The sequence below is a fragment of the Micromesistius poutassou genome (genome assembly GCF_964030765.1).
Source record: "Micromesistius poutassou genome assembly, contig: SCAFFOLD_728, whole genome shotgun sequence".
Classification (NCBI taxonomy): Eukaryota; Metazoa; Chordata; class Actinopteri; order Gadiformes; family Gadidae; genus Micromesistius; species Micromesistius poutassou.
In genome coordinates this window covers 12,501-24,795 of record NW_028179860.1, presented here as the reverse complement: position 1 = coordinate 24,795, position 12,295 = coordinate 12,501, and the positions used below count along the sequence as shown (strand labels likewise).

At 48.2% G+C, this 12,295-nt stretch overlaps 3 protein-coding genes across 3 annotated transcripts in view; 2 read left to right on the top strand and 1 right to left on the bottom strand.

Annotated features, from left to right (window-relative positions):
• Window positions 1–6: 6 nt before the first annotated feature.
• Window positions 7–4,740, top strand: stx17 (syntaxin 17). The gene is made up of 2 exons (XM_084489482.1): window positions 7–623; window positions 3,829–4,740. Exons 1-2 carry the CDS (start codon window positions 471–473, stop codon window positions 4,069–4,071), a joined length of 396 nt encoding a protein of 131 aa, XP_084345608.1. The 5' UTR covers window positions 7–470; the 3' UTR covers window positions 4,072–4,740.
• erp44 (endoplasmic reticulum protein 44) lies at window positions 4,533–11,322 on the bottom strand. The gene is made up of 11 exons (XM_084489481.1): window positions 11,177–11,322; window positions 9,785–9,857; window positions 9,626–9,665; window positions 9,212–9,327; window positions 8,151–8,335; window positions 7,885–8,000; window positions 7,549–7,723; window positions 7,294–7,405; window positions 6,968–7,109; window positions 6,048–6,150; window positions 4,533–5,912 (listed from the first exon to the last, which is right to left on the bottom strand). Exons 1-11 carry the CDS (start codon window positions 11,234–11,236, stop codon window positions 5,802–5,804), a joined length of 1,233 nt encoding a protein of 410 aa, XP_084345607.1. The 5' UTR covers window positions 11,237–11,322; the 3' UTR covers window positions 4,533–5,801.
• A 182-nt stretch (window positions 11,323–11,504) lies between these two features.
• Window positions 11,505–12,295, top strand: part of LOC311371336 (inversin-like) — a gene marked incomplete at its 3' end in the record, with an annotated part of 13,026 nt that continues 12,235 nt past the window's right edge. The window contains exon 1 of the mRNA XM_084489480.1: window positions 11,505–11,725. The remainder of the gene's footprint in view (window positions 11,726–12,295) is intronic.

The window sequence follows — 12,295 nt, the reverse complement described above, 5'->3', positions numbered from 1 at the left end:
CCATATGTTGGTTGGTTTGTGTGTTACACTGGAATATCATGTTCTGTGTAGTTACCGTCAGCGTACGTGTCCACATGTTGTGATGATGGTAAATTAAGAAGATGCTGATAATGCTGCTGATAACATGTAACAACATGTAGGTGCAGTTGTGTTTCTCAGAATCAGCCTTACCTTCTAGGAGAGCCGTGGGATACTATTAAGTAGAATCAGGCTGTTAAGAGGAGGACTGGGCTATCACATTTCACAACACAACATGTTATTCACACATGTTCTTCTATTCTGTTTCTATGCTGTCTTTTATATGCAGAATACCAAGTTTTTAATTTTGCGATATCGGTTACACAAATATGTAAATTACAATATATGGTTCAGTCCTTCGGCACATGCATATTATGTGCGTGTGCATGCGTGCGTGCGTGTGTGTGTGCGTGCATGCATGCGTGTGATTGTGTTTATGCATGCGCGTGTGAATGTTTATAAATGTGTGTGTGTGTGGGGGGGGGGGGTGGTCTCCAGTGTATAACCCTGTCCATCAGTCCCAGCAGGAGAAGATTGACAGCATAGAAGACAACGTCAACACAGCAGCTGCCAACGTGGTGGAGGGGACCAGGAGTCTGGGGAAGGTGTGTACGTGCACCAGTTGCCGAGTGTGTGTGTGTGTGTGTGTGTGTGTGTGTGTGTGTGTGTGTGTGTGTGTGTGTGTGTGTGTGTGTGTGTGTGTGTGTGTGTGTGTGTGTGTGTGAGAGAGAGTGATGTTTCCGAGATGGAGAGATCGATGGCACTTTGCCTCCCAGCCATTCCACAGCGTTTGTCCCTATTGATCTGCTCAAATACGAAGGAAAGCTGCAATTAAGGAAATAGAGAGGGAAGAGGAACGGGACGGATGACTGATGGAGACACAGGGTACGAGTGTTGACCAGGCCGTGTGTGTGTGTGTGTGTGTGTGTGTGTTGTTTGAAGGACTGATTAATAGCAGCAATAGGACTCCTGCACAGAGTATAGGAAAAGTAAATCCTCACACAGATTTTAGCGGCGGAAATCTTTTAAAAGATATTTCACACAACACATTACAAACAATCAAACTAGTGTATACTGACAACAAGTGGATGGAATACACTTAGTCCGCCACCTTCCTCAACCTTGCATACAATGGATGCGTCTAATTTGTCATGAACGAGTTCATATCAAGACACATGCGATGTATAATTTGAAAGATAATATATCCAGACAATCGTTTGGCGGCAGTGTAAAATGGCATTCATGTAATCATGTATCTTACTTCATGGAGTGAAGGATGTGATTTTATTTGAGGCATCGAATCGAGCCCTGCTCAGGGGCACTGCCATGCGTGTGGAGACCACATTGAGTTCCCTTACACTGCTTCAATATAGAACCGCGTTGAGTTCCCTTACACTGCTTCAGTATAGAACCGCGTTGAGTTCCCTTACACTGCTTCAATGTAGAACCACGTTGAGTTCCCTTACACTGCTTCAATATAGAACCGCGTTGAGTTCCCTTACACTGCTTCAATGTAGAACCGCGTTGAGTTCCCTTACACTGCTTCAGTATAGAACCACGTTGGCCGCTTCCACTCACAAGCCTCCGTAATGTCCTTTCACTTTCTTTTTTTTGTAATTTATTTTTTATTGGTTTTTAGTGTCAAACATTTCCACGTCATTCATCGTAGTTTCTGTGTGTGCTCACCATTATGACATGAATAGAACAAATTTGAAAAAGTCTCTCAAAAGCACACACATACCGACACAATACAGTAAAGAAATAAAATTAAAGTAGAATGAACAGTAAAACAGTTAGGGAGCAGTCTGTTTGTGAAATGACTAGCGATCAGTGAAAACAAAATCAGGCCTTTGGGGCGTTACAAAGTGAATCCACTTTTTAAAGTATGAAGTAAATTGCTCTGTTTTATGATTGACAAACGCTGTTATCTTTTCCATCTTGTAAATGTCCATTGTGACGTCCATCCATCCATTTAGAGTTGGGCTCTGCTGTGATAACCACTTCCTAGTTAAAGCCTTTTTAGCTGCAACCAGCAGAATGTTCAAGAAGTATTTGTCCTTTTTCATCCAGGTCTTAGGTCAATTCCCAACGTACATAATGTCCTTTCACTTTCAACCCTTTGCACGGTAATACCCCGACCTTTCAGCTGGGATTCAGCCATAACCGCTGGATCCTGAAACTGAACGGCCCTGACCACGAAGGACTCCAGATGTTAGCTCCCTAGGAACGGTTATGGGCGGCGTGTGGCTCAGGAGGTAGAGCTCGGTTGACTGGTAACCGGAAGGTTGCTATGTCGGTCCCCTGGAGGTGTTGAGGTGTCCCCGAGCGAGACGCCGCGCCCTCACTGCTCCCCACGGAGCTGGCTGTCGCCCTGCGTGGTCGACTCCGCCGGCGGTGTGTGAATGTGTGCGTGAACGTGAGGCGATATTGAGTGGCCACTGGTTAGAAAAGCTCCATCTGACATTCCTGTGTGTTGTCTGAACTACCAGTGCGACCGCGGCCCACGACGGACACCCCGACCCAGCTGGCCTCGTGCCACGTGGGACCATGACCGCGCACGGCCTAGTGTCCTTGTTTGTTCTTTATATTTATTTTTTGTTATTTATTTTTGTCTTTTATTTGTTCTTTAATTGCGTCGCAAGTTTTCTTTTAGGATCAGACGTTAGAGCGACCGGCGGCGGGTCCATCTCGAGCTGTGTGTCCTGGCACTTGGACGACGTCTTTATGTGTTGATCAAGTCACGTGTTGGCATGTGACCAAACCACGGCAAAAGATTTGCGTGGTTGTCAATGTAAGCTCAAATCGCGTACGTTTAAAGACGTTTGAAGCTAAAAACACAGCCACACAAAGAGTCACAACTCGGTGCCGAATTTAATCCGTGTTTATTAACGATCTGTTAGAGGTTTATTGATGAGCAATTTCTCCATATGTCACAAAATGATGAATGGGGACAGATGTTGAAGGTGACATTTGCTCTGTGTCAGCAGAGCTGGTCTAAGGAGAGGAGGTTCAGGGAGATACAGAAGATGAAAGCCATGTCAGATGTTCCGGCGTGCGTTTGAACCGCGGTTATCCGTCATCGCTTCAGACAACATGAACGCACGCCTCTGCGTTCACAATTGCTCAGACCGTCGCCATCTTTTTTTCGACCACCCAAAACCCTTTCAACTGAACTCCGATTAAATAAAAAATTACCTCGACGGCCATGGGCTGGGACGAGGGACGCAAGCTTTTGAACCGGATTAATGGTGAAGTATAATCAAGGTGTGTGTGTGTGTGTGTGTGTGTGTGTGTGTGTGTGTGTGTGTGTGTGTGTGTGTGTGTGTGTGTGTGTGTGTGTGTGTGTGTGTGTGTGTGTGTGTGTGTGTGTGTGTGTGTGTGTGTGTGTGTGTGTGTGGTCAGAACTCCTATTAATTGCCATCAACCTTAAAGAGCACCTTCTGCTGTGATGATAAGGCTGTAATAACGTGGGCGGGGCCCCACATCTCTCTGATTCCTCACTAACACAGATAATAATACTACTAATAATAAAACCAACACTCTTTGAAGCCCCCCGGCTGGGGTGTAGACCCGTTTGAATTCCTCTCCCCTGTTCCGTGTGTCAATGTGTGATCAATCATTAAAGAATATACGCGTCTTGTATCGCAAAACGAAGTCTAGCAGCCTCAAAGGAACCCCAACTCCAAAGGTGTGTGTGTGTGTGTGTGTGTTTTTCTCGGCAGACTGTAATATGTATTTTTCCTATGAAATACATATCCACTGTTTGAAAGGAACTGATGATTGTCCCTCTGTCTGTCTGTGTGTCTGTAGGCGGTGGGCTACAAGTTGGCCGTGCTGCCCGTGGCAGGGGCCCTTCTGGGGGGGGTCCTCGGGGGTCCCATCGGCCTGCTGGCGGGGTTCAAAGCGGCCGGGATCGCGGCGGCCCTGGGGGGCGGCGTGCTGGGCTTCGCTGGGGGGAACCTGGTCCAGAAGCAGCGCAGAGCCACGGTGGAGCTGCAGATGAAACGGTTGAACGCGCCGCCGGACCACGAGCCCCCCGAGAAGACGGACTGAAAGACGTTTCCACGGCGGGGGTCAGGACCCCCCCGCCGCCCTGTGGACGACGGCCGTCTCATGAGTCACACTACAGCATGGCAGAGTGGAAGTGACGGCACTATCAACACTAACTGGATTGTTTTTTGTCAACTATCATTTTGTCTGGAAAGCATTTGTGTTGTTCAGGGCAATATATACTCGTATTCCCTCCCTGTTCTGTGAAATGCTGTCCTAATACTTACTTTAAACAGCAAAACTATAACACTACTTTCATGTATGGATGCGATTTGAATATGTAAATGCTTAATTGTATAAAAGTGCCTCCTAACTAGATCACGACATTGATCCAAACATGCCATTAATGCTGCCTTTTAATTACCAAATTAAAACAGATTTTCCACCCTCTTGACCCTCAGCGTAAACCCTGTCACTGTACGAATGAAGAAGTAGACACAAAAATAAGCAGTCAGACAACACGGCATCTTGTAAAATGGTTTTAATTTACTTTTTTTTTCAAGTCGGCTACTCTCATTGTGATGTAATGACTTGATTTTAAAAAATGTTGTTCGTCGTCCCCCATCTCCCCCAAATCTCCCTTTGTTTACATCAACATGCAGGCTGCCGTGGGCCTGTTGGAAAAAAAAATAATAATAAAAAGAAGGCAAAGGTGCACAGCATCGAACAACTAACAGATTCGTCCCAATGCCTCGAGTTACCCTACAGCACAGCCACATTGAACCGGGCCTGGACCTCGCAAACGCTATGGGGGAAATCAAACGAGGAGCCTTCCATGAAGAAATATGAATCAAATCCTCCCCGGTGGTAGACCTTGTGCTCCGCACCAGGAAGCTGTCTCATAGCTGGGGTCAGACACGAGGGAGGGGGGGGGGGGGGGGGAGTCCTTCTCAGCAAAGACAGGTTAGACCAGACATCGCAATAACTCAGGGCCGTGTTGCAGAGCTTCATGGGAAACACGAGCCCGTCCTTAACCGTGTAGTACCGTTCAGGGCGGCGCCGGCCGGCCGCCCCTGCTTCTTTTACCAGGGGGTCACGGGTCACTTTCTACTGTCTGTTGGCGAAATATCTAGGGTGTTAAGAGGCCGATATGCACGAGAACTCACAAAGTCGCTACTTCAAACTAACATGTTATTGTACATTGCGCTACACAAACGGATTTTGTAGAACTCTGGAGCAGAGGACACACTGAACTGTACTGGAAAACCCACAGAACTGAACCGGAGGCCTGGAGCGGGGGGGGGCCCACCTTGGTTTGATTTTTTCTTTTTTTTTTCTTACAAACAAAAAATAAAATAAAGAAAACTCTGCGTTTAATTTAGACCATGGTGACAGACATGCCAACGTAGCACACACATATTTACAAGCGCCAAAAAAAAGTAAAAACACTTTTTTGATGTCCTAAAGCCCGCCTAAACACCGCCCTCCCTCTGTTTATCCAAAATAAAAATTGTACGTGTAAGAGTTATGAAAATATAGGTTATTCCAACACAGCTGTGTCGTGGACTGCACCTCCTCCATCTCCTCATATTTCTTCAGTAAGGGTGTTGGTGTTGCTGTTGTGTCCCGCTGGCCTGTCCGACCCCCTCCCCTCCCCCTCCCTCCCTCCCTCCCTGGCCCTGCCCTCCCCCTCCCCCTCCCCTCCCCTCCCCTCCCCGGCCCTCCCCTCCCCCTCCCTGGCCCCCGGGGCGCGGCGTGGAGTCTAGAGATCCGTGTGAGGCGCCGGGCGGAGGTCACAGCTCGTCGCGGTCCCTGCTGAGGATGGTATAGCGGGTTTCGCTGGGGGCCAGCTTCTGGAAGGAGCTGTCTGGGGGGTTGCTGGCCACCACTTCTATCATGTTCTCCTGGATCAAAAAACACACACACACACACACACACACACACACAGACGCGCTCGGCTTAGCGGCAACACGGCAGCGGGGTGGTTTGAGTAGCCTGCGGTGCTGGGCGGGGGGGGCGGGGGCGGGGGGGGGGCTCACCTGGCCGGGCGTGCTGTCTGTGGGGTCGGGTCCGTGGTGGAACTCTCGATGGAGCTTCCCAGAGTGGAGGTCCAGCACAAACTGTCTCAGCTTGCCATGGATCCTGAATTTGACAAGCACACGTGGAATCATATTAGCGGTCTGCCTCGTGGCTGCATCCCCTGGCACATTCCCCCACACACACCGCAACGGGGAAAGGGCGGCAATTCTGGACCCCGCGTTGAAATAAAATAATATTACTGTGGACAAGCAATAAGAGACATTAGTCTCCCGGGACGGGTCGCGTGGCAACATTAATCCACATTAACACCACGCTTTGAAGTGTGCTTTATTAATGATGGAGGGCCGCGTGACAAGAGCCCAGTGGAACAGGAAAGCCCAGCGATTAAAGCTAGCTGTGTGTCAGAACAGCGCGCAACACAAGGCTGTTGTACACACACACACACACACACACACACACACACACACACACACACACACACACACACCAACCATACGTTGTACTAATGTCATTACGGGCTGTGTGTGCCACATGCACTGGTGGGAGAGATAGTGATGTGATGAAATTAGGTTGCTTGGATGGTGGGGTCCTCAGGGCGACGCCTATCTGATCAAACCATGATTGGAGAGGATGGGGGGACAGAGTGGTGGTGGGCAGAATAAATAGGATTAAATCAGATTAGACTGGATTAGTTTAGCCCTAATTGCACGTGCCAAATCATGTCACATGAGCACCGGTGTCCTGGCCCATTAATAAAGGACTGATTTCAAAAGGTGTGACATCTCCGCTCGGATTGTGCGTGTGCGTGTGTGTGTGTGTGTGTGTGTGTGTGTGTGTGTGTGTGTGTGTGTGTGTGCGTGTGCGTGTGCGTCCTATATCCATGGATTAAAAAGGTTGTAAATAAACGTAGTATACTCACATGAGGTCTTTGAACTCGGGGAAGACATACATGTGCCTGAAGGAGTCGATGGCGATGACGGGACACTCTGCGGGGGTCTTCTGGATGTGCAGCAGTGGATGGCGGAACTTTTCACAATCGGCATGCAGGAAGTTTATAGAGCCTGTGGAACGAGGGAGGAGTCAGCGCACGCCAGACCACACACTGGCCCTTTGTTGACACCAGGAGCTGGTCATTCCTGTTCCACAATGACGCTCGGCGCCGCCGCCGCGGGCCAGAGTGTCCGCCCGCATAGACCAGCGCAGTCGCGACTCCCGCGCGCGGTCACTGTCCTGCCTACGGCGCACCTTTTTCACTGATTAGCTGGCGGGCCACTTCCTGTTGGAACAGCTCCAAGCTCTCCGTGTCTTCCTTGACGTGGAACAGGATGAGGAAGGGGATTCCTTCTTCCGTCAGTTCCTGGGGGGGGGGGAAACCACAGAGACAAAGAGAGAGAGAGAGTCACGGTATCTCCAATGGCAATGCGTTTCCACCATCGCCCTGTGCCACCGGAGCGCGTGGAATGCGTGTGTGGAATGCGTAAAAAGAACACACACACACACCTCTCCATTTTCAAAGGTGATTTCCCGGACGAGTGGGACACACTTGTCCTGGGTCCAGGCGTAGCTGAGGTCGAAGCTGGGTAGGGAGCCCAGGAAGACCATGTCCGGGACGGTCTCTCCCACAGGCTTGAAGATCACGTTGTCTCCGCTGAAGCGCTCGGCCTGGGACACCTCACTGGGGAGGACAGAGAGAAGCAACACGCCGGGAAGCCATGGAGCCAAATCCTGAAATTACTCTTCATGTCAACGCAGTGGTCAGTTAACCCAGTGGACGGGCTGGAACAGGTGGGGAAAGCGATGAAACGAGCTTGTGCGCGCACGGCCGTTCAGTCTTACCCGAACGCAGCGAAGAACACGCAGTCGTCTCGAAGGATGTTGGCCACCTTCTCGAATGTGTGGTAGCCGTCCGAGTCCTTTGTTTCAAAGTATCCTATGATGTTTCTCTTGCTCCTCTGATGACCCCAGAGCAGGAGGAGAAAGCACAGGCGGGACGTGAGGAGGAGGAGAACGTCCCCCATCTCGCGTAGAACGGCCATCGGGGGCCCATAGCAGCATAGACACTAGTCACTTCATGTATTTATGTGTACTCATTTCAAACTCACATCCACTTTGTTGAGCTCCTCCAGGGAGTTCACCTCCTTGATGGGGTCCACCTTCTGCTGGCGGATGAAGTCTGCGATGGCCGCCACCGACCTCTGGCCCCTGTACTCCCTCTTCATCATCATTCCGTTCCGGAACAACTTCAGCGTGGGGTACTTTGATATGCGGTACCTCTGGGCGATGTCCGCTAAAGAGTGACCGGGAGAGGAAAAAAAAAAAGAGAGATTAAATGAAAAGTAGAGTAGATAAAAATGTAAACAAGTGGGAGGGTAGGGCTGCACACAGACGAGAGATAAACGGCAGCCAGGAAACACTGACTTCAGTCAGGGCTGGGCTCTGATCTGCTACATAAAAGCTGCCCCCCGCCAAGAGTAAATATTCTCTTGGCACACAGTGAATGAATTTGTGTGCTTGAGTGTGTGTGTGCAAGTGTGTGTGTGTGTGTGTGTGTGCAAGTGTGTGTGTGTGTGTGTGTGTGTGTGTGTGTGTGTGTGTGTGTGTGTGTGTGTGTGTGAGTGTCAATCTCTCCGCGGGGTGTCTCTAAGCCTCCAGTCTTCACAGGCAGCAGTAGTTTTGTCATTAGTCTTCAAACAGTTTGCAGGTCATCAATAATTCTATTTAATTTGCTTTATCTCAAAAGGCTGTGGCTGGCGGTTCATGTGCCGCGGCTTTGGTGTGTCTCTGTATCTGTGCATTAGTATAGGGGACACGGAGAAGCAGAGCCGCTGTGTGGTTATTCTGACTAGTGTGTGTGCGCGCGCGTGTGCGTGAGCGTGCGCGTGTCCGTGCGTGTGTGTGTTTAAGTCGCTGTCTGAACCTTGGACAAACAGGGGAGCAAAACACTTATCCAAACAGTATCCAACTAATGTTTAAATGGCTTTGCTGTAAGTTAGTGTTGCCGTGATGAGCACTATCCCGACTTTCTTTCAGGTATTAGGTACAGGTCGGTTTTTTTTTTACCTCGACACTTTAGAATCAGAATTCAGGCCACACATTTGACAAAGACACTAATGTAGGGCCGCCACCCAACCGACAAACTCGTGAGTGGGAATGCAAGACGTACAATGTTGGTCGCAGTCGACGCGGGCGAAGACGACCTGCGTGATGTCCGGGTACTCCTCCCGGGCCAGGTTGGAGGCCTCCTCAAAGATGGGATGGAGCATCTGGCTGAACCGACACCTGAGACACACAGCCGACTACATGAGCCCCTTAAGACCTTTAGTATAACAGCGGCAATATCGCCGTCTTTAACGTGTTACAAGTGTAACAAATGATACGTTAACCAGAAAATATGAAAGAAGTTAAATCAGAGACTACTCTTTGATAGAAGCATTTTAACAAGGTAAGACCAACTGTCAAGTTTGACATTAATTGTAAATGAATGAGTCCATAAAATTGCATTAGAATCATATTCATTCATATTCAATTCATAATAAAAAAAGATATGTCATAGAGAACAGGACAAGGATAGACTTACCAATCTGCATAGAAGTTGACTAATGCCACCCCAGCATTATCTGCAAGCAATACAACAGGCGTCTTAGTCAGCTCACAGTGTCAAGTTCCACCAAGCTGTATTTCGCAGTTAAGATAGTTAAGATAAGATAATGGAAAATAAAAAGTTCTGAGGACTTACTGAGGATTTCCTCAATGTTGCCTGTGTCAAGACTGGTGATCTCTGACTGCCCCGGTGTCGAGAGGCCCATCACCTGTAGACAACGGGTTTGAGCACAGGTCAGGATCAATCACTACTTTGATGTCCTTGAAAAATGGTTCCTTTTTATTCTGTTCACTTCCAAGTCACACCAACCACAATCTCCCACACTAATAAGGCTGATTCCCTTAAGTAATCCTTCAAAAAATGTAGTTTTGCAAGTATACGCATGGAAATGAACACTATTTTCTATGCAAATTAATTTTACTCAAGCAGTTAATTAAGTAACACGTTTAATTTTGCCTCAACAAATGAAACGTACTCTAGGGGCCCGACACGTTGGAAAAGAGTCATGAAAGATGGTAATCACACAGTGGCATAGCTTGCCTACAATGTTGTATTCAATTTGGTATAAACGTCTAAATTGTCACAGCTGTTATAGCGTTGTAAATACATTGAGCAGGCGTTGATCTGATCCAAACACTACTGACATCCTTCTCCAACCGGACATCTTTGTCAACTTAGCTCTGTCAAACTTATATGGCCTGTGACGACAGGACGAACCATCAGTGTGGTCTCGGCGTCACAGTAACGCCATTTGCATATCACAGAACGGCTACGCACGCTCTAGACTCGATCTAGGGTAGTTTTCCATAACACACAATGAGGCTCATCTCATATACCTATGTCACTAAACCATGGCCGACAGAGCCGCCGGTGCACTCCACCTCGTTCCGCCTATCAGTGACTAACTGTTAGGCACACTATGTGTATTGATCCACTGACTCGGCCATTCATGTAGTTAGGATCATATCATTTCCTGGGAGACCTGAAATTCATTCAAAACACAAAGTTTTCATTTAAGGCCTAAACTCAAACATCACACAGCTGCGGCTGTGTCCAGTTCCGGGTTGTCAGCCAATCAGAATGAGCCACAACAGAGGAATTCACCCAGCGACCAGCATCACTCCGGAGGAGGCACACAGCTGCACGGAGTCCACTGAGAAATGTGCAATTTATCTCCACATGAGAGACACACATCTCACTCAGAAAGAAACACCAGTTAACACCGATTAAACATGACAACCGGCCCTGTGACGTGTGATCCACACACATCATCTTTGGGTGTGTGTGTGCTAGGCCGTTTAGGTTATACTTTAATTTGACAGGTATCTCACGATCGGGGACGTGTAGTTTTCCGGTTTTTTCTATACGGGCTACTTAGATGAACTTGCAGTATGTTAGATTAGTGACCCGTCCCCCCCTCCCATGGTTTATATGACGGCTGCGGAGCTAACCTGACCGGCTAGGGTTAGCCCACCGCAGCTAAGACATTTTCTCGCCCTTTGCAAAGCAAGAAACACACGCGCTTACCAGTAATATTGACGTGAAGAAGCGGATATCGAGATAGGGCAGTGCCGGTAAGAGTTTCATTGTATACTACAAGCGGTGGGTGTTGTTAGGTGGCTGTGTGCTCCCAGTCTCTCTCGACGCCGCGCTCCTCACTGCAGCAGGAAACGGACGGCGAGCCCCTCTCACGGTGACACCGGAACCGAGGCGGCTTCCGGCTCTCTGCCGAGCCTTGTGGGGGTTGTAGTCGCGGACACCGGGTAGTGGCTTAGCTTTGAGCGTGTGAGGACTTCAGTCATGGCCGTGTGTTGGTGAGGTGAGGACTGCGGGAGTTGTAGTCATGGGTCCCGTCCGACGTCTGCGAACCAACGGGACGCGTATTGAAGAAGAAAACTTTCTTAAAAGCGTCTGAGGGCAGACGTAAGGAGATACACTGTGTGCAATTCAACCCACAGCTGAAGAGGGACATTCTACCATAAAGACATCTTCACGAAACCAACTTCAGATGTGTTTAGAATTTGTTCAAATATGTTTAATAGCACGGTTATGAAGTAGTGATTTCTGTTATACGGGGTGAGTTGCATCATTTTTGGTATACTGTGTATTGCTATCTGTGTAATACGATATCTCTTCATATCACCAATATGCCAATGTGTAGATACACTTGACAACTTAAAGTGTCGGTCCACTGTATAAAAAGACCTATCAAGTATTCCCACTGTGTATTCGCATATATGTTCAAAGTGTCAAAGTTAAGTTAAATATGTGATTATATGTTTTTAACAGTTGCCAATATGTTTAACCATGAATACAAAACAGTGCATGACTATGTATCTACAAAGCAAAAGCCTGAACCTTTGTGTTATGCTGTGGGGGTAGTCTGGTTGTGGTGGGTCTCAAACACCCTTGTTTTAACACCCTTGTTTGACACCCAGGCGAAATGTTGTGTGGGCAAACCCCAATGTACATCTTCTAATCTACCTCCTTGATAAAAAAAAAAAGCATAACTCCTACCTGATCGTCAATGAGCTGTACACCTATCTTTAAACAAATCACTGCGAGTCAGTCAATTATAAAATGGCAATATAAAACAAGTTGTCATGGACATCTCTCCATGCCTGACTTTGAATCATTGTCTCAGAC